The sequence below is a fragment of the Melospiza georgiana genome, chromosome 13 (genome assembly GCF_028018845.1).
Source record: "Melospiza georgiana isolate bMelGeo1 chromosome 13, bMelGeo1.pri, whole genome shotgun sequence".
Classification (NCBI taxonomy): domain Eukaryota; kingdom Metazoa; phylum Chordata; class Aves; order Passeriformes; family Passerellidae; genus Melospiza; species Melospiza georgiana.
Window position 1 is genome coordinate 5,333,761 of NC_080442.1, and position 21,981 is coordinate 5,355,741.

The 21,981-nt window shown below is 41.1% G+C and overlaps 2 protein-coding genes across 5 annotated transcripts in view; one reads left to right on the plus strand and one right to left on the minus strand.

Moving 5' to 3' along the window:
• Window positions 1–42: 42 nt before the first annotated feature.
• IDH3A (isocitrate dehydrogenase (NAD(+)) 3 catalytic subunit alpha) lies at window positions 43–12,842 on the minus strand. The gene is made up of 11 exons (XM_058033830.1): window positions 12,765–12,842; window positions 10,584–10,646; window positions 8,821–8,904; window positions 7,580–7,694; window positions 6,851–7,038; window positions 5,817–5,950; window positions 5,153–5,255; window positions 5,005–5,069; window positions 2,807–2,891; window positions 2,165–2,317; window positions 43–281 (listed from the first exon to the last, which is right to left on the minus strand). The coding sequence occupies exons 1-11, from the start codon at window positions 12,789–12,791 to the stop codon at window positions 198–200; spliced, it is 1,101 nt and encodes a 366-aa protein (XP_057889813.1). The 5' UTR covers window positions 12,792–12,842; the 3' UTR covers window positions 43–197.
• A 371-nt stretch (window positions 12,843–13,213) lies between these two features.
• The window catches only part of CIB2 (calcium and integrin binding family member 2), a 35,023-nt gene continuing 26,255 nt past the window's right edge, over window positions 13,214–21,981 (plus strand). For 2 of the 4 annotated variants that reach the window (XM_058033834.1, XM_058033836.1), the window contains exon 1: window positions 18,233–18,605. In XM_058033834.1, the coding sequence (XP_057889817.1) occupies window positions 18,555–18,605 (51 nt within the window). In that variant the 5' untranslated portion in view covers window positions 18,233–18,554. Of the gene's footprint in view, window positions 13,432–14,639; window positions 14,660–18,232; window positions 18,606–21,981 lie in introns of those variants that run through there. The other 2 variants (XM_058033835.1, XM_058033837.1) reach the window with 2 other exon arrangements.

Consider the following 21,981-nt stretch of genomic DNA (forward strand, 5'->3'; position numbering starts at 1 on the left):
AAAGCACTTGGAAAAGTCCACCGAAAGCAGGCACAAGCATCATTTGTAGCCATTTGGACTAGATTTATTAATGGAGAGGCCTCAGCTAAAAAGTTTGCTCTCAAGAGATAAGCAAACTCTATGCATGTGGATATCAGGTTACATATATTTGTACTCTGTGACATGTCCTTCCAGAGTCCTCAGCAGCAGCAGGAGGTTTAGTCTTTGTCCTGTACTCGGCGGCAGATCTCATCTGTGAATTCCGAGCACTTGGCATTGCCTCCCAAGTCTTTTGTCAAGACCTGAAAGAAAGAAAGAAAGAAAAAAATAATGTTACTGAAATGTATTATGGGGCCAGTCTTGTCTCTGAACAATTCTGGATATTCTTATGATGTGTTCTCTATGGATGGTTAATAAGGTGAGCAGAAATACATCAAGTTTGAGTTCTGCATCCCATAGAGACTTTGTAAAAAAGGACTGTGCAGGGAGAGAAAACCTGAGTATCCATGAAGTACTTATAATGTTATCAGATTTCAATGTGATTTTAACATGATTTTATCTTAACTACAGGAATAATGTGTGTGTGTGGTCAAAGCTCAACAAAGTGCTTTAATGGTGTAATTAATGATTAAGTATTTACATCTTCAGTAAGAAGTTTGTCCTTCGGAAGTAAAATTCATATACAAAGGCTCAGCACAAGGACAACTAATTGAGAGTAATTCAGAAATATTGGGTCTTTTTTAAAATGAAACCCATGCAGAACAAGCACACATAACTCTTAATGCTGCATGTTAACAATTCTCAAAATTTGCTTTGTTTATTTAAGAGAGAGGAAATATAGAGTTCAAAATCTCCTTCATTAAGTACAACTCCTGTCTGGCATCATGAAGACAGTAAAATAAAAATAAAAAAGTGGGCAACATTACTTGTCCAACCTAGCTAGATTAAAATACTTTAGGAGATAATTAAAATTATCAGTTTCCCTCCCATACACACAAATCTTAATTAATTTGTTGAGGGGAAGGGAGGAATAACAAGCAAGAGAAGCAATCATGGTTACTATTTTAGGATGTTGTAATTTAAATTGCATTATGGGGCTTTTCAATTAAAAAGATTGTCTCCATTGTGAGCATATAATTGTAACATTGTAAGTAGCCGTGTCAGGATCTTGCACTGTTATCTTCCATGGAATTACTGACCTGCTGATGGAGGATATCATTTCCAGAGCAGTGAATGGCAACTTTACAGGAGCACCTCTTTATTCAGTTGTAAGTTTAGATTTTTTGTTAACTGGCTCCTACATACAGCAAGATAGCTGCAAACTTACAAAATGATGACAACTTTTGGTTTCAGCATTCTTGTTACTTTTAATTACAAAGCAGCTTCTCATGGTCCTGCCTAAAATAAATGAACCAGCATGACTAGCTAATCCTCTTTAACTACAATCTTCAAAATCTTGACAACTATGTTTTCAAGAGATGGACATGAATTTAGAAGAGTGAACCAATAATGGTAAGATCACAAATTTGTCATGTTTTAGAGCATAAGTCCCCTCTCCCTCCAATATCCCATCTGAGTCATTAATCTGAAGACACTCTCTTCCAAAGATAAACATATACAATCCTCAGAGAAAAAAGTTAATACTGGATAAAAACTGTTCTTTTCTAGTCTAAAATGAGTGAAAGCGGTAAGAATGAAAAAAGAAAATAATTAAGCTGAAAAAACAGAAGTATTACAGTCAGTACTGAAATGCTATACACAAAGTAGATGATGAAGCCTGGGAAAGGCAAATGAGTGTCCTTCAAATCAGGATCTAGATTTCAATATATATGCTTTGTAGGTTTCATAAACTTTATAAGTGAAATGCTAAGAGTTACTTCAAACTCTGATCCCCTTCTTGAAAAACAGCCGTCCAGTTCCCTATTCTGGAGTTGATAAAGCTGTGGAAATCTAAGATGAGCATTGCTGAGACAAAAGGAATGCTACAGCCTGTCCCCTTATTACTGCAGGGCATATTTAATATCACCAAAGATAACAGAATTACTGTCAGAGAACAGTGGCACTGCTCATGCAACGGGCTAGCTCAGCAGGCCATCCCCCACCCTGGTGTGAATCTTCCATGTTAATTCTTGCTTTGGTAAGATATGATTTTAATTCAGTGCATTTATTTGCCCACCCAAGTTACCTTTCCATCTTTAATTGTATCGAAGCAAGCTGACTCAATCTTGGAGGCATGTTTGTGCATTCCCATGTGGCGCAGCATCATCACAGCACTCAGAAGGAGGGCAGTTGGATTTGCCATGTCTTTTCCTGCAATGTCTGGTGCCGTTCCATGGACCTAGAAATGAGAGTAAAGCTATCTGTTATGTCATTAGGGCTGATTAAAATGTTCTCCTAGGCAATTGTGCAAGCAACCTGAGCCACAGGTCTTCATGTTAAAACAGGACTTACTATGCTGTGATACAGTCAGTGGAAAGGAGATACCAAGGATCAAAACAATTCAGTTCAAAGACGTCAGAAAGGGAAAACTAGGTCAGCTAATACCTTTAAGTTGAGCCCATCAGGTTCTATTTCTTAGAGGGTATTTATCATATGAGAAAGGGGAAAATAAAGTATTGGCCAAAAAATGGATATGCAAAAAACATACATGGAATATTTACTTTAACCAGTCTCTCAGGGTAAAGCTTGAGTATCTTCACAGTAAAAGAGAGTTCTAGAAGAATCTTCGTTAGATAAATGTCAGCCACATTGTATGGCATGGAAAGTTTAGATTCTCAAGCTGAGACAAAGTTATCACTGATCTCCCTTTGTGTGTAACAAGACTTACGGATTCAAAAATGGCCACGCCGTTGGCACCAATGTTTCCGCTGGGTGTTACTCCAAGACCCCCAATGAGTCCAGCACACAAGTCACTGAAAAAAACCAACCACCAAATTAAAGAACCCATGAGTTTTCCCATATATTTTCTTCTCTGCAAGGTATTAAAACATTTTTGTTTATCAATTAACTGCAACTATAACTTAATTTATACACCTGTACAGTCTGAGAATAATATGGAAAACGAACAGACGCTGTTAGCCACCTGTACCCCATCAGAACATTGGAAAATTCTTAGAACTTAGCAGAATATAATGTAATAAAGGAAAACTAAAAGGAAATTCCAAATACTAGAATAAAGCTGATAAGACACAGGCAAAACAAGAAGTACTAGAAGCACAGCATATGTATAGAAGTCTCAAAAACTAATTATGTACAATTCCCTTCAACTATACAAAAATCTTACTTCCTCTGAAGGGGCCCACAACTACTTTTCATATGTAAATTCCTTCTAAAAATGTGGAGGAATTTTGCTCAGGTAGGTGAATTACTGGTGGTTTTGTGATGTACTGTGTGCAGCCTAAGGAACGTTTTCCAAGTGACACCAGACTAGCTTTTCCCCTCTTTACTCAACAGCCTGCAGGTCACAAGTCTGACATTAGCAGATCATCAGATATAAGCAATCTGCATTTGGTTTCCAGCAGAATTACCATGGGGAGCAACAAACCAACTGTGCCTGTTGTCATCACACTGTAAGTCCCGAGCTGAACACACTGATAAACAAAGCTCTTAAAACTCTGTTTCACATCCATACATAATTATTGCCTACAAACTAAGCTAAGTTAGTCCTTAGCTTAGGACTAACAAGGAGAAAAGTTTGGATGACTTTGCAGAACAATATTTTAAGCTAAAAATAAGCCACTTAAATTACAAATGGCCTGGGGGAAAATACAGTCTGCACTTGTCACTCTAAGTATTTAATGCTTAAAGAGAAGAGATTGTCTTCTACCTATTCAGAGCTATTCAGTCTAAGGAATCTACCTGGCATTTTGTTCATACTTTTAGAGCAGCAGGTGAGACCTCACCCAGTGGTGACAGTGTCCTCTTCAAGAACAGACTCAAATTTATTGAAAACTTTTAGAATGATGGAATTTTTTATGGAATTTCCATGAGAACTTTAAAATGGTTGATAATGAACTCTCTGAAATGGTATTGATGATGCCACTCCTCTGATTTGATCTCTCTTAGTTAATACTCACGCAGTAAGAGCTGCTGTGAGGGCCCTGTGCACACCTTCACCAATTCTTTAAACCAGAGGCATTGGTTAGAAATCTGGTTTTTCTTAGTGTGCACAGCCTTATCACAGAGAGAGTGCTGTTTTAAGAGAAGCTTAAGAACCATTTTTTCTTATACTTAAGTTACCTTTAAATTTATTATCTGTACAAAACCAAGAGATGGATTCTAACATGTGAATAGTCAAACTTGTAAATAAAAATTCCAGTTCAGGATCTTTCCTCAATCTCTCCTTAGAGGTGTGAGAAGAAACTATTTTACATAATACACTTAATAGTCCAGATTAAACCATTTCATTTTACAGGTGTTTCATGGAATTTACACTTAACCAAATAATTTTACAGATGGAGAATGTGTGCTGATAGGTTTTGCCTTCAAGACACAAAGAACCCCTAGTATTAATGTTATTCAAATATAAAATTTAATTTGACAGTAAGGAAAAGTAATACATAAACTAAGAGCTGGAAGAATATTAAGAGGCCACACATTTAGTTCTTCAGTGACTATGCAGACTGATTTAAATGTATGATGAGCCCCCTCTGTACATCACAGTCCCACAGAACCCTACACAATCTGTTTTAGTGCTGAGGATGAGAAAGTTTTTCTCCAATATCTAACCAGGCATTCAATTCTCTATTTCAATGTAAGCCATTATATTCTTCCCACATTTGGAGAAATTTCTCTCTGTACCATCTGAACAATATTCATAGCCTCCATAAGCAGAAACAGATTTTTTAAAATAAAAAGTACATTCTTATCATACAGCCCCACCCATTAGTATATTAATAATTGAAGCAGTTAATGTCTGTTAAGAAGTGTGAGTGCATAAGATGATCTGGCTTGCATGTGACCTCAATGATTGTAGGGAAAGTATCAGTATTTTACATGTTGGGAGTTCAATGAAAATCTCCATACCTGAGGATGTCACCGTACAAGTTTGGCATAACAAGCACATCAAATTGAGATGGATCTTGAACCATCTAGAAGGAAGGATATTTTCATTCAGGTTAAGAATTTAAACTAAAAAAAAGAAAATAACCCCAACTAAAACATAAATACTCACATTCAGACATACAGTATCCAGATACATTTCATTAAATTTAATATCTTTACAGTTTTCTGCTGCCTCCCTGCATTTTCTCAAGAAAAGCCCATCAGACATTCTCCTGCAATTAGACAAGCAAGAGAATATTGCAGTTATTGTAAGGAAGCATTACTGGAGATGAACTGCATGCAACAGGGGTTTAATTAGCATTCAGAGACTTGACTTGTGACTATTATCCCTCCTAAAATATTTCTGTATCAGTAGTTTAAACAGCATATATTAATTATCAGAATGACTTACATTCATTTATGAAAGGCTTAGTGATTTTGTGAAGGTGATGCCACATAATATCACATGTGTTATAACTCAGTTCAGTTTTAAAGATACCACCCACTTTCATCCTCAGTTTTAAAATTAATTTTCATTGTTTAAAAGTTTCTAAAATAAGAGGTTTGGGAGGAAGGACTACTACAAACTTGCTAATAAGAACATTGTCACACAATTACCAAAGTATCAGTATTGCCCATTTTTCTTAGGAGGCATTTACTTGAAATTTTCCCATTTTACTGACTCTGAGTGCCAACAACAGAAGTTTCACATTTGAATAAGACTTAGGCAGTTATTTATGATGAAATTTTTGGGGATATTTTTTTTGTTTTTCTCAAAAGAAGTGTCAACATACATGATATTTGCCTTGTGCACAGCAGTCACGTGGCTTCTCTGATTGTTTCTGGCATACTCAAAAGCAAACTCTGCAATGCGCTTGCTGGCTTCCTCTGTGATCAGCTTGATGCTCTGCACAACCCCATCAACAATCTGAAAGACAGGAAGTGCATCAGCAGTGCAAGTTCATTCTTCCCATGTGGAACCAAGCAGCAGAATTCTGAGTGAGGCAGAATGCATTTCACAATGGAGAAACCTTTTTATGGGTGTCAGATATTAAAAAAATCCAACTGAACCCCAGTGAGATGGGCAAAGTCAGCAGTGCTGTGTGGGAACCCAGGGCATCCTTCTGGCTGTCCAGGATGGCCAAGACCTCTGCCAGGGGGCTCACAAGCCCTGGCACAGAGCCCAAAACACCTGTGGGCTTGATTATGACCTGTGGAGCAAGTTACCAACCTTGTATGAAGGTCAGCAAGCCACAACAGTTTAAGCAGAATATTAGTAAAGTTATCATGGGGTGGAAAAAGTAGATTTTAGGGTTTTTGGTATCGGGGTTCAGGAGGCAAGATGGAGGGAACTGGGTGTGTCCAGCCTTTCTCCTTCTTCTTGGCCTCCATCTTCTGCTGTGATGTTGGCACTTACAGACTGGTTTAGAGTAGAAGCTCACTGTCTAACATGGGTGATGGGTATTAGAAAGTAATTGTAAACATTGTATATGTAGTTTTTAGTATGAAGACATAACACTGCCCTGGGGGCAGGCAGAGTGCCTGGAACTGTCCTGCTGGACCTCGGCAGGGCAGGAGAAAATTTTTTATAGATAAGACACAATAAACAACCTTAAGACCGAGAAATGAAGAGCTCCAGCTCATTCTTCAAGCACCCAGGCTGGGAAAAGAGACTTTTTAACAATCTCAGGGTCGCAGTGACCCAGAAAGGCCCTGAGAGTGCTGCAGCAGAAAGGGAGCAGAGGCAGCAGCCATGGCAGAAAGGCAGCAGAGGCAGCAGCCATGGCAGAAAGGCAGCAGCAGAGGCAGCAGCAGAGGCAGCACCCACCACGTGCTCGATGCCGCTGTACTCGCCCTCGGTGTTCTCGCGGATGGTGACGATGTTCACGTCCGTGTAGGGCGTCTTGTAGCCCTCGATGGACACGCACGGACGCACGTTGGCGTAGAGGTCGAAGGTTTTACGCAGCAGCAGATTCATGGATGGGTGCCCTGCAGCGATTGGGGTCTTCAGAGGCCCTACAGGAAAAAAGGTACACAAGGATGAACAAGAAAATAAACTCCTCCATGGATCTGAGAGCAGAAACTATAGGTAAAGTTGGACTCCTCCAGAGGATCTCCAAATTCCTGTTTAACCCTCATGCTGGAATGCCATGGGAATTCTCTGTTCTGTCAACTACTGCATAGGCATATTCATCAGTGGGTAAAGGCCAAACTGCAAGCCTTACATGGAACAGATTTTACAAAATGTATTCATTAAAACATACAAAGATGCTGCTCATTAGGAACCTAGTTATTGCATACTGTTGTGTATCTTAGGAATGCCTTCTGCACAGAGTCCAAAGGTTGTTATGTAAGCAATTTCAACTACAATAACTATCAAACTTACTGCTTGGAAATTGCATTAACCTTTCCTGTGAGGACTGTTCCAAGATTACAGACAACTACCTGCCAGGCTGTCCCCTATTTTATTGTGCTACAGAGGAAGAACTCCGGCTTTACATCAAACTCATGAGAAACACAATAGTATTTAATATCTGTGTATTAACCCCTAAAATACCTTTTAATCCCATTTTGTTTTTATCCATGGATTCTTTGGCTTCTGGGGGTATCATCCACTTTCCTCCTGGTCCTTGGATAGCCGTAACATTCCTCTCTTCCCACTGAATAGGTGCCTAAATACACACAATCTATGTTAACTTTCATGTCATGACTTTGCTTCAAGTTTTAACTATCACAAGAAGGTATGTAAGGAATTTTGTCCAGGCCTTTCTAAATAGTATTTTCTCTGGTGAGTGAGGGTTTGAACTGAAGTAATTTTTGAAAAATGTAGTTAAGTAAGTGGAAATTAAATAGTGTGAGCAGCAAATCGTCATAAATGTGAATATCACAATGGCACCCTAGATGTCATATACACAAGTGCTATTTCTTTAAAGGTTTTAGAGCTATTGAGTTCCTTGTATACAAGGGACAACATTTTAAAGCTGAATTCATTGAGGACTCATCATCCCCACTGACTGGAAGACTGTGTATGACATAGATGTGTATCTGTTATCTCATTGAAAATCTGCACATGCTCCACAATGCTTTCTGAATTTGCATTAACCACAGGACTCTAAGTGGAGACAGGATGCCACACATTCATTTCATCAGGAATGACCACAAAAGACAAGATACATCATTAAAGAAACTTCATGTTTTCAAATCCATGTTGGATAGTTGTAATACAAAGGGAATATGCTGGGTACTGTTACTAATGTGGAACAATTTAACAGGCACTGAAGAGCTGTATTTCCTTTCAAGGAAACTTGACAAGCTCTAGTGAAGTTTCTCAGATAGGTAAGGGAAAGTTCTTGGATACAGTAAGTTTTCATCTCACTGAAGTTAATGTGATTGGCAGCACAGCAATTGGATTGCTAAAATGAGCCAATCCTTTCACACACACTTTTGACCTGCACTTGAAGTCCTAATAAATGAAAGAACATCCTCTGTCAGTTACTCAGGATTACTACATCAGAGTGATTTCACATGACACTGAGTTCGTATTTCCAAAAATCAAACACAGCATTTGCTCTCAAGTCTTTACTCCTCTGTCACCTCTGTCAGTTTCAAGGCATGCCTTGCTATTACATTCCTATAATTTATTAGCTGAAGCTTCAAAGTTTTTCTATTGGAAAGAAGTTTTAATAGCTTAAATACGACTTAATCTCTTAAAAGAGATTTTAAGCTTTTTAAAATATGCCTAGTTAAATATGCTGTAGTTCAATTTGCAATGCTTATAGCAAGACAAATATGACTTACTTTGGCAGCATCAAAGATCTTCATGACAGCAGCAGAAATCTCGGGTCCTATGCCATCTCCTGGGATTAAAGTTACTGTTTGTACCTAGGTAAAGAAATATCAGTAGTACAACAAATGAATGTTTGTTTTCTACATAGAAAACATCTTCATGTGTTGTAGGAACCAAGTAACTATTAGAAAACAAAATAAATTTTCCTTTACCAAATATTCACTATGAAGAACAGCAGTCCTGGACAGGAGAAGGACTGGCTTGCTTTCCAAGGGAATGTACAAATATTTTGAGAGAAATGTTTAAAAATTCACCTACTACCTATTCCTGTTTCACAACAGAAGCTGAATGTGAAAGGCAGATTCCTACTCAGTACTACTTGAAATTAATTAAGGTAGCATGCTTTCCTCTGGAAATCTGGAGAGCAAGTTGTATTACCTAGTTATGGCTCTGTTCCACGTATATCTACAATATTATCAACATGCTGCATGGTACTGACACATGCTAGAAATGATTACATGTATGAAAAGATACATTCACCTTAAAAAAAGGTCATGCCAAGCTGAGCTTCTCAAGTGACCTCCTAAAAATCTCAGACCCATTTTAAACAATACCAACTTATTTCCCTCTCATAATGTTCTCAGTTTTGTTTCTTTTTTATCATTATCAAACAAATGCACAGCCAAGGCTCAACAAATAGCAGGGCAAGAATGTATTCTTCTTTGAAGAAAAAGATAAATTATGATCACTGTTCTAAGGGTACATGCTCCAGCTCATTTTGTTTTATTTAAAGAGATCCAACAGCTTTTATGGAAAGCTGCCTACAGAAAAGGCAGCTCACATACATTATTTGAAAAACCCCTAGCAGAATCAACTCACAAGCCAGAACTTCGATATATATTGACTGATTTTTTAACTTTTGAGCCAAAGAAATTCACTGTGCACAACAAAAAAACAGAGTTTCAAATAAAAGAACACTGCTGCTGAGCAAGCTGTCACTGATGAAATGCCTTGAGAACAGTATAGAGCTGTCTGTCAGCACTGCAGGGCTCCACCTGAGCCTGAAACTGTTGTGTGTTCACTAGAACCAGGGGTGCCTCACCTTGTGATTCTTATACTGTATAAGTGACCTTTCAGTTTCTTTTCTAACTTTGTACCTGCTGATCTACAAAACTTATCATGCTAGATAAGTTCCTCTAAAAGTCACAGTTCCTCTTGAAGATTAAGTCCTGCTTAAGAGTGCTGAGCCCTGCTCCTGTCTTCACCAAAAAGAAGGCCCATGGGCACTTCAAACACATACACAAAGAAGAAGGTAAAACATCTACAGGGAAATACACAACGTCTAAGATAGTTTAAAGAGGACCTTGAAAAGACAGAATTTTAGATGCAAGGAGTTCTAAAAGCTGCAGTAAAGTAAATCTAGTGCCTAGAGGGAAGTCTGCAAAAGAAAGAAAATGAGAAGCTTCTCAACAATCTTTCTACTTTGCCCAATATATATTTGCTCATTCCCAGATGAATTCCAGAAGACTGGCTTATGTCTGTATTTTGTGAAAACTTTCCACACCACTTCTATGTTTTGCTAGAGCCTTTTATATTCTCACAGTGATGTGCAATTGCCAATGACAGTGATTAAGAGCACATTAAGAGCACGCATGTTCACTTGTTTGGCCCTTATTTTTTGGGAACATAAGAATAACAACAATGATCTTATGAATTTCCAAACCCACTTATTGAGAAACTTCTTAAAAGAAAAAAATGGGACTATTATACTCACAGCATTACCAAAACTTCTGGTCACCTTTTTTTGGCTTTTGAAAGCACCTAGCAATCGAGAAACCTGCAAAAATCCAAACCAAAAAGATGCTCTTTTACTGCACAAACAGGATTTTACAAGTTTAACAATATTGCAGCAAATCTTATTTTTAAAGTGATATTGCTTTAAATCTCCTAACTCAAACTAGTATAAAAATCCAAATGAAACCAGAGTACGCAGTGCTTTGCCAAGTTGCAGTCGAACACTCAGAGCAGCAACTCCTTGTGAGTATTCTTAGCACAAGGTGAGCCCAGGACAGCTGTGCTCTGCCCCATGCTCTGTCCTGCCTGGGGGCCCTGCACCCCACTGGAGTCCTCTCAGAAATGATGTTGGAAGCAAACATGCAGGAAAGCAGGAACTCTAACCAAATACATCATATGCTAAGGACAAAGACATGCAGAAAGCAAAGTGAAAAATCAAACACTTCACTGGGAGCAGTTGGGTGGACAGTATCTTTACACATTTCAGGTGATGTTTCCAAAACTACTTTGCATTTTAGTGTTACTTCTTCCATTCAAACTGTGGTGAATTTTGTTCTTCTACCTTTTATACCTGTAGGTGTTGTAGTACTGCCTTCTGCATGCCTGATGGTTTTTTAAAAGTGGAACTGAAATGCACATCGAAGACAAAATTCACCATACCAACAAGTCTACACATCACAGTCAAAGAATTACATCTTCTGAGTATTCTGAACTGGCATTAAGCTTCAAAACTGGGATGGTATCTAAGCTTGGGCTCTTGCCCAGCTGAGCTCCATGGACAAAATCCTTACTCTGCAGAAAAATCACAGCCTCCCAATCTTAACCTCTCTAGGACTATTGATGCCTCTGGGACTTAAGAGCCAGAAGACTTCTAACTGCTCACACTACTTCCATTCTGCCATACTCACATATGCAAGCTGTCTGCAGCTATCAGGCTAGAAATGACTTTGACAATTCGTATTCCTCTCCTGTCCCACCTGCATTTGTTATTTCTTTACTGACAGAATGGTGTGTAGCAAAAGGAACAAACTATGTTGGCACCAACAGAAACAACTAGAAATAATACAATTCTCATATTGTAATGATAATAAATTAACAAATTATAAAATAATATAATTATCGTATTGTAATGAACACTGGGGGAGAAGTAATCTAAGCTAGATCTATTTTTACTTGTAGCCCCACATGAGATTTACAAGGTCACTGCAACAGGCAAGCAGAGTTTACCAAAGCAGGCCCTATGGTTGAGGATGAAGGCAGAGCAATCAAATGAAAATGTGAGGTTGACTGTACAGGGTGTTCTCATGGTACAGCTCCTGCACATAGAATCAGGATTCACATTCCAGAGTAGCCCTGGGAAGGGCACAGTCTGTCTTGTCAGAAATCACGGGCCTAGTACATTATTTTGAAGTTCAACATTGGTAACACCAATAAAGAATCCACCCAAGGAAAACTGATCCATTCTGACCTTAAAGTCACGTGTCACGATTAGCTCTTGTCAGTTCTTCCTTACTTTAGCACATAAGGTTAAATGGGGCGGCCCCAATGACTTTGCCTTAAGCAGGCTGTCATTTAAAGATACAAACCAAATTTCATTTACTCAAGGCAAAAACCTGTATTTCCGTGACATCCCCAGGATAAGGCCTGCGTTTCAGAATGGTTCACAGCTGCAAATCCCAGAGGACAGGTTGGGGACCAGAAGGTGGCCAGCCAGAGCCCGGCAGCAGCTCTGCCCCGCCGGCTCTGCAGTGCCCGGTCCCGCGGGCTCTTTGCGGCAATGGCGTTCCGGGCTGTGCTGGCTGCCCCGTGCGCACCGGGAGCTGCCCGCGGCCGCGGTGGTCCCGCCGCTGCTGTGACCTCTACGGCGCGACCTCTCCGCAGGCCGCTCCGAGGGATGGCGCGGCGCCCCCCCGGCCGGGCCCGCTCGAATAACGGCCCCTTCCCGCCGCCGGCCCGGGGAGGAGGAAGGAGGAAGGAGAGAACCCGCGAGAGCCGCGGGGCCGCCATTCGGGCCGAGCCCCGCGGCCATTCCCCCTCGGAGCGCTGCCAGGGCCCGGCGGCACTGCGACCTTGCGGCCGGCGGCCGCGCCTCAGGCGCCACCAAGCTCCGGGCGCGTCCCGGGCGCCGCGGAGATAGGGTCCGGCCCGTCCCCCTGCCTACCGTGGGCATCCACGCGGCCGCGGCCATGACGCTCCCGGGCAACGCGGCTGCCAAGGCCCGAGAGCTCCGCGCCCGCCGCTAAACCGGAACCGGCGCGCGGGGAGCGGCCCCGCCCCGCCCCGCGAAGCCCCGCCCCGGGACCGCCGCTGCGGCATCCACGCGGCCCCTCAGCTCCCGCCCGCCGCCGCCTGAGGCGGTCCGAGCCTCCTCCGCGGCCCCTCAGCTCCCGCCCGCCGCCGCCTGAGGCGGTCCGAGCCTCCTCCGACGCCCCTCAGCTCCCGCCCGCCGCCGCCTGAGGCGGTCCGAGCCTCCTCCGCGGCCCCTCAGCTCCCGCCCGCCGCCGCCTGAGGCGATCCGAGCCGCCTCCGCGGCCCCTCAACTCCCGCCCGCCGCCGCCTGAGGCGGTCCGAGGCGCCTCCCCGGCCCTTATCCCGCGGCCCGATGGAGGTGCTGCCGGGGAGCTCCCGCTGCCGGTGCGGGAGGCGCCGAGGCGGACGGACGGCCTAGTGCCGCCCGAGGATGCGGGGTCGTTTATGGGAAAAAAAAAAAATAGTTGCTAAGAAAGACGCCAGATTTTTCAGAAGCCTCCTAAGCCCATGTAAAGTGTTTAAAACAAAGCTGTTGAAATCGGGACAATTTAAGACTTCTTTTTGCCCTCATTTCTGAGGTTAGTAATAATAACAGCTTGTCTCGTTATTTTTAAAAGCTGATTCTGTGTCAGTCGGAGGTGCGGCCGGGGGACCCTGAGGGCGCCGGGTCCGTCCCCGGCAGCTCCGCGGCCCGGCCGGGGACAGACACTGTGAGGCAGCTTGAACTCGTACCTCTGGGAATGGCCGCTTTTAAAAACTACCTTTTTTACACTTGGCAACATTAAAATTTGAGGTTTGTCCCAGATTAATTTCGTACCAGTTTTTGGTAATAGAATTAGAAGATTAGCAGCCTTTCCAGTTCCTTAGCTCATTGTTGGTAACTATATACATAGCGAACTGATATATTCATGTTGCTTTCTTGTGTTTGTGACTGTATCTGCATCTTCATTGTTAGGTTGCACTTGGATTGAAAAGTGGGGGAAGGGGAGATATTGTGGAGAATTCTTTTACACATTTTCAACACCCATTTCTCTATGTCTTGTGGGTGTTACCATAATAATGCTACAGTAATAAGGCGTTAACAGTGGCTGGTTTGGATCTGTTCCGAGAAGGGCTGCACAAGACGATAGTAAACCCATGAGTAGTTATTTTGCTTAAGAAAATAATGCCTGTGAGGAGACAGTAATACTGTCTTTCCCCTAGTGATCACTATATTGTCACTCCCTATGGGGAAATTCATTATATTACATTTAGCCTGCTAAGGCAACTATTACATGTATTATTATTTTGTCCCTGAGGCAAGATACTGTCTTGTGTAAAATACCTTAAGAAAAAAAAAAAAAAGGTAATGTCTATTTATTGTGGATAAATTAGGCTTAACAGAATGCACTCAGAAACCTCCCTTTTCTAACGTGGGGTATTTTTAAGCTAGATAGATAAGATCATAAAACCAACACATTTTCACACAAGGTTTTCCTTTTTGTTTATTTTCTTTAGCATTAAAACTCCCTAGAAAGTTCCTGCTCCTCATAGCGAAGTCGGCAGCTTTCCCTGGTTTGAGAGACATGAGTTTTGCATGTTTCTCAAGCTGTTCATTCATTCCTCAGAGCTCAGAGCATCCTCCCATCCACCATGTGCTGGAAAAGCAACTTTTTAACCCATTGCAGTAGCAAAAACTGTAATTTTTTGCATATTTTAAATTTTCGTAACTGTGTATTTACAGTTCATGCAATTGTATTGTTTTCTAGCTCTGTAGCATCTTTAAGGAACTTTTTTTTTTTTTTAGCTCCACAGCAGCTGTATAAGGTGAGTGTTATTACTTTTTCTTTATTTTATGCAAACAGAATTTTGAATAGCTTTCCAGTAATAAAACAAATCCCAAAATCTCAGGGGGGATTTTTACAGCATCAATGGAGGATAGAACTTCTCACATTCCATATAGTGATCACAGTTACTCACACCTGCATTTTGGGCCCCAGGGACTTGTGCAAGGTAACAACAAAATACATGTTCAGGCAGCCCCTCTGAATCAAAACTGTTGGTTTTGCTAACAGAGTAACTGTTCTTTATGAACAGTTATTGTGCAAGGAAACATCTGTGTGAGAGGGAAGTTGTTGGAATACTTGGTGTAATGGGCATGAAATTTCTTGGGTTCCTTTCTCCCCTACTAAAAGCTGTAGCAAACCAATATGTGAAAGCAGCAGATGTGCAAGGTGATTGCTAAAACTCTGTGTGGATCCTCTTGTGGTGAAGTGGTCTGTTCAGAGCAGCTTGAGCCTCCTTTGGTGAGGGATTGGAGTTTATGCTTAAACCACCCTCCCATTCTCACTGCGTGATTCACAGAGGCAACTTAAGGTACTCTGACCTGTCTGTTGGAGGCCATTAAGCTTACACCTCTCCTAATAAATCAGATCAATCTCCTGTTGTGGCAGCCAGGGCTTGCAACACTTCAGAGCAGAGAGATTTGCACCAAAGGCTGTGTGGAGCAGCCAGCCTGGCACGTCCCCCTGCCTGAGCTGTGCCCAGCTGAGGCCATGGCAGCTGACAATGCCACACTGACAGTAACACACATCCTGCTGTCCAATACTACTCTGGGGGGTGAGTAACAGTGTGTTTCCTGCTCTGGGATTTACACTTCCAAAGCAAATGAGCAGGGGCTGTTTAACCATTGTCTCTGGTACAATGGGCAGTGAAATGGTAAGACTATTCTAGATATACTGTCCCCCTTACAAATGCAACCCATTGCAAGATGTTTGTAATTTCTAATAGCTTAAAACCACTCAATGTGGCAAACAGTTTTTAAAAACTGAAGTATAGTGAAATGTAGTGCTACTGGTAGTATTTAAGGTCAGTTCTTGCTGTGCACATTGAAAACTATGGATTTGTTGCAACATGCTAGCAGTAAGTTTGCTTAACACCCAACTGGCAAACAAGGTAATCTTTGATAAACAGGAACAGATAGAAGTCCAGAAGAGTAAACTGAAAGATCATCTGAACTTTGACGTGTACAAACAAATAGGAGTGAAAAAGACTTTGTGTATTCTACTGTCTTTAAATTTGACCCAATTGGCACAGCAAGGTAATTGTGCATGGAGCTGTAGTTACCACTGTGATATGCTTGAGAAGAGGCAGCTGGTTAACACTTCTGTCTGAATCCTCTGGCCTACATTGTAACCACAAGTAAGCCTTACCTGGTTAATGCTTTCCATTAAGCTCTGCTGCTATTTTACTGCTGTTATTTTGATTCAAAAGACAGAGACTTTCTGGTGAGTTTGGCATCTAGGGTACAGGGGAAGCAGCCAGGGATATAAAAGCAGGTGAAAAGCCAAGAGATGGGATGTCAGCTTTTCACTGTAGGAGTGTTGTTAAGCGTGCAGAATCACAAGATTAAAAGATACTGAGCCATATCCACCCCTGCTGATGATTAACTTGTGTATAATGACATTAGAGCTAATTTGGCCATTTATACTTAATCTGATTTGCATAGATGGGCAGCTTGAAGTAGGTGGCTGTGAATGGAATGCCATTTCATGCAAATCACTTGCCTAAATATTGGTCTGGTCTGATTGAGAGCAGCTGTTATCTCTTGCATTTGAGTAGCCCCAGATCAGAGATATTAAGCATGCTTAATTATATGTATAACCACTAAAGCCAATGATGGAGCTCATTCAGAGTTGAGGACAGGTAAGAACTTTCAGAACAGTACAAGTTCTTAGTTTCAAGGGGCCCTTATAGATTGTTGGTTGTTTTGATTAAAAAAAATTGAAATACTGTATTTTGCAGATTTTTAAAAATTATTTTTAATGTTCTGACTTACCTGTGGAGAACTTTTTGGAACCTAGTAGGAATCCAATGCTACACACCAGTGAAAAGGAGAAAAAAAGCACCAGTGGCTGGGGAAACAGAGATGGGTTTTGCCATGTGACAGTCACTACAACTGTATGGTATTTGAACAGGTGCTTGCTGCTGTGTTGGTCTGATGGTAAATCATTCTGTTTGTATTTTCCTTACTACTCTAGCTTCTTCCCTCTTATTTTGAAACTCTGCTGCAATATGCTGTATGGCTAGAATGCATTCTTTGATGTTACAATTCTGATGTTTGCTTATTGCTAATAAGTCTTATTGCCTACATCCTCATCCCAAGGCATTTATTTTGTATATGGGTTATACCTTGTAATTTTTGTAGCTCAGGGCAGTGCTGGTTTGCAGCTAATCAAACCTGCATTTCTAAATCTTATAATTTGAATAAGCCATCTCTTACAACAGTCTGTGGTTCAGCACTTTTTAGAATGTTTTTACTACACATCCAACACACTTCATAGGATGTTTTTACTATGTATACAATATATTTGCTTTCGCTATTACTTTTAAATGCTTGTTGTTACATGCCAAGGTGAAGTGAACTCCTATTATCCAATCCTGCTATCAGGCCAGGATCATTAGGAGCTGTAGGGAAAAGCACGCGATAATTCTCCAAGTGTTTTTATTAAACTTGCTATCTTGATGAGGAAATATTGACCATTGGCAGACTACAAAGAAACAAGTTGGAAATTTTACCCCGTTCTGTTCCAATGTGCCTGAATGAAAAGTGAGCTTATAATGGGTCCTTCATCCTTTCTCACTCAGACTTCTTCCTGCTTTTGTTATAAGAGCTTATCATTCTGCAGATGTCGGATAATATGATTTTGTCTGTCTGCTTCTCATAGATACTCTTTTATTTTTTTTACTTTCCCGTCAGTAGGGTTGTGTTGCGCTAAATCTCACCGTGAGCCCTCTACTGGCACTTTCTGCCTTTGCTTTAGGCTGTGCTAGAGTTTTTTCCTTCCCAGCTGTGCTTGCTTGAGCCGAAGGAGGGAGGATAGCGTCTAACTACTTTAATCTTGCTGACTTTTAAAAATTTAGTTCATGTGCGAAGGAGTCCTTGTGTTCAGTGCTGTAAGCGGCAGTTTGGTACCTTTGGGGGTGAACTCGCATCCTCGCTAGGCACGGTGCAGACACGAGTGTTTCCCGCGGGAGTGGGGCTGATGAGTGAGTGGGGCTGATGAGTGAGTGGGGCTGATGTAGGACACGGTGGGGCTGATGTTAGGCTCGGTGGGGCTGATGTTAGGCTCGGTGGGGCTGATGTAGGACACGGTGGGGCTGCGCCCAGCCGCGCTCCCCGGGCAGCCCGGGGCAGGCAGGGCAGCTCTCGGAGCCGCCGGAGCTCTGTCTCCCCGTGCGCTCCCCTGTGCCCAGGCTGGCTGGGGTGCCCGGCAATACGGCTGCGCTGGGCAGCGCCACCGGCTGACGCAGAGCTGCTCCAAAACCTGGAGGTGCCGTGAGGAGCGCCCTGAGTGAGACCCCGAGAGGAGAGAGCTGCGTTCGGCTGGGAGCTGCTGCTCGGGGTTTGGGTTATAAAAGCTCCGTATGCATCTTAGAAAAGCATCTGAAAAGGGGCAGATTGGTATCCCTGGTTTTGCACGACACCTGCCTGTGATTTTAACACTTTCCTTTCTGGCACACTCCAGTCAAGCCTTTGGAAAGATTTCCCAGACTGTGTCCTTCCTCACTGGGCAGGTGCAATCCAAACCAGTTCAATGCAGGCTCTGGGATTTTTTCAGCACACTCACGGAGTATACGTGCTCTAAATGCCTACAATACAGAGGAATCCAGCTACTTCTAATGGGATGCATTTGCCGAGAGGAAGAATTCCTCATCTAAGATGGGCAATAAGCAAACAATATTTACTGATGAACAGCTAGATGCCTACCAGGTAAGATATCTTGGTTTGCATTCGGGGATGAAAGGGAGTAATCTACGTATGTTTATGATTTGGGTTTTTGTTTGGTGTGGGGAGTGTTTTTTCCAATATAATTGAAGACTTTCTTTCTAACCTGCATGTATATATTCTACTGTTCCTTCCAGCAGCTGTAATAATATTCTAAGGCTGGGTTATTGAATATATTAATTTAATTCCCTCTCTGTATAGAGGGAGAATGGTCACATCCTCAGTGTCTGAACTAGGAAGCAGAATAAAGATTGTGACTAGCTGGACAAAAGTGTAGCACCTTCTCCACCCGATGCCTTTTGCTGACAATAGAGCAGAAAGGAATAAAATAGGTCTTGTCTAAATTCACTTCTTCTAAGGATGAGTCAGAGAAATATGCTTAGTGTAATTCCAGAATAGGTGTTGTCATATTCTGGAAATTGAAAAATTTCTCCTGGAAAACAGTTTCTTACCTCATCGAAAGTAAGTGGGCATTTCATGTCAGGGGTAATTTGGTACTTCTTTATTTACTTAACATTGTATAAACTGCTTTTAAATAGGTAAAAAGAAAAAAAAAAAAAGGATCTCCTCCTAAAACATATTTTTAGTCATGTTTCAGCATGCTGCAAATCTCACTGAAATGAATTTCAGGAAGCTGTCTGCCCAGTGGGCATCTTGAACAAGTTTCTGAAAATACAGTGAAGCAAAGCATTGAGTAGAAGTGTGCTCAAGAAGGAGGCAGCTAACTACTTATTAAGAGAGGCAACCAGGGCTGGCTGCATTGCCCTTTTCTTCTACATGAAGTGATAAACATTGCATTAGCAGCACAGGAAATCAAGATTTAGTTTATCTTGTGATAAACTAAAGATAGACCCTTAAGGGACTGAGTAACTTAATAACATTTTACCTTTGTGATCTTTGATTAAAACTATTGAAGTAGAATCTATTATTTTAGTTACTAATTTTATTTCAATTCGTTGCCAAAACTATGTGGACTTGTCAGAGGTGTAAATACTGAGCCACGGGGTGAGGCCAGGTGTATTTGATAAAATGGTTACAACTGTTATCCCACACTGAAAGTAAGGCATAAACTAAATGCTTTTATAAATACCTAGTGGGGTTTTTTGTCATTGTAGGAAATGTGACAGTGGGCCTTCTTTATTTCCACTTTGTTACACTTCTCACCAGCAGACTGTAATGCATTAATCTAAATTAATGATCTTAGTCTTAACAGTCCAAGATCCAAAAAAGCTTTTTCGCATCCCTGCTGGAGAGGGGAGAGAGAAATCAAAGATCTGTGAAGCACCAGTCTCCCTACTAACAATAGAAGTGAACACAAAGCAGAGCACAACTGCAGTGAAACAAAACAAAATCCAAATGTAATTAATGTTATCCTCTTGACATAAACTGGCAAATGCAAGAGCTGAAATGTCATCCCTAATTCAGTGCTCTTCATGTAGAAATTGCCTCTCTCTAATGGCTTTTGCAGCCCCTGCCTTTCATAATGCTGGGTAATTGATCTCAAAGCCTGGCAGGAGTTTGGCCCAGTGGATTGAGTCGCCTTTGGGATTTCTCTGTTACAGGCAGACTTGCAGTTCATTAGTGTAGAGCTAGACAGTTTTTGACTATGTTTGGCAAGTACCATAAAATAACAGGTTTCAGGACAATAACTGGCCTGCAGAATTTGTCAGGAAGGAGTGTTAGCTTCATGCTGTGAAGAATCAGATAAAGACATAATTTTGATGGTGATTTGCCTCTGATTTATTAGTTTTGCATCTCTTTCTCATCTTTTAAACAAAAAGATCCTGGGTTGACTGCTGGAGCCACCCACACAGAGAGCTCTTGCCTCTCCACACCATCCTGGGGGAGACAGCACTTTGTACCTGGAGCTGTTTGGCTTGGAATTTGCCATCTTACCTGCCATCTTCTCATTTGTGGAATTTCTTCAGAATAGAAAAAGGAAGAAGGGGGCCATGTTTCCATAATTTTTTTAGTGCAGGTTTTTCATGTCTTGAGCCAGCAGCTGAGTTACCAGGGCCTCTAAACCATGGGCCAAAGTAAAACACTGTGTACCACAGTCCACTTTGCAACAGTCTGTTGTGCACATCTGTACCCCAGTGACCAGGAAGGCATCTACATATAAATTGCTTTTATAAATTGATCATTGAGTCTTTTTTTTCCCTCTAAAGCAGTTTCTTGTGAATTTATGTGTCTGTGAGTTAGTTCTGTACTCCTTACAACAGTGGTCCAGTGATACTATGAACAGTAGTACAGTGTTCATAGTATCAGCATTCAGAAGCAAAAGTGTCAATCTTTTTTGTAAAATTTATCTTGGTTGTTCTTTTTTTTTACTTCCTCACAGTTCCTATTGGTAGACTGCTCAAAACCTCACTCACCTCATGGTTAGCCTTATAATTTCCTTATTGAAATCTGTTTCTGGACATTGTATTATCTGGTTGTCCCTTCTATTATTTCTGTCTTTTGTACAAATTGCTTTGAGCTTATAGCACCTAATATTGTTTCAGGTGGAAAATTTTTATAATTAAAAAAAAAAAAAAAGATTGTGTTTTATGTGCTTGTTCTATAAAATATGCTATGAGGTGAAAAAGTGAGAAGTTTCTGTGCCTGAAGTATGGTAAAACCTGCACAAGTGGCTTTGGCTTTAGAGACTGAAGATTAAGCTGCAGAAAAAGCACCTGCTTGAAAAGCTGGCATACCTAAATCTCAGGTCATTAGTGTGATATTAATGAAATAAAAGAAATCAAATAGTTTGATTTATCTAAAACTTTCTGAAAAGCCTATATATGCACCTTTTTTTGCATGTAAATTGTCATATTGAAAAGCCAGAACTTTTGACTTTAATTAAAGAATTGTATATGTGGTCACCCACAGGATTGAAAACACCTCAGTGTTTTCAATGGACAACTTTTAAATGCTCTTCATTAAGTTTGGTAGCCAGCTGAAACTCTTTGTACAAGAGACCTGTGATAGAACTTGCTAATACTAAACCATTCAGATTTGTTTGTTTTTTAAATTCAAGTAGGTAGAGGCAAAGTAAAGAAAATAAATTTTCAGCTTTCCAGGCTAACACCTTGTCCTAACACCTGCTATTAAGATCATATCACCTGTTATTATGAGTGTTCTTGTTGGCAGCTCTTTACATTTTCAGAAGATTGGTGAAATGTTTTGCAAATTAGGCTTTTGGTAGCCCTGGGTTGCTCATAGAGATTCACATCATTTAAAATACTGGCCTTCTAAGAAAAGGAATTTTACTGGGCATTTATGATTCTTATGCCCTTTTTTAATACAGAAAATGTGAAATCTAACCAAGGTCTCATGAGGGAGAAGGTAAGTATTGATAGGCAAGAAAGATGGGTTTCAT

Coding starts and splice junctions, on each gene's coding strand:
- IDH3A (XM_058033830.1), bottom strand. CDS start 12,791: ATGGCCGCGGCCGCGTGGATGCCCACG. Junction 7,039..7,579: donor AAACAAAATGGGATTAAAAG/GTATTTTAGGGG, acceptor TTTTTCCTGTAG/GGCCTCTGAAGACCCCAATC. Junction 2,892..5,004: donor TTGTACGGTGACATCCTCAG/GTATGGAGATTT, acceptor GGTTTTTTTCAG/TGACTTGTGTGCTGGACTCA.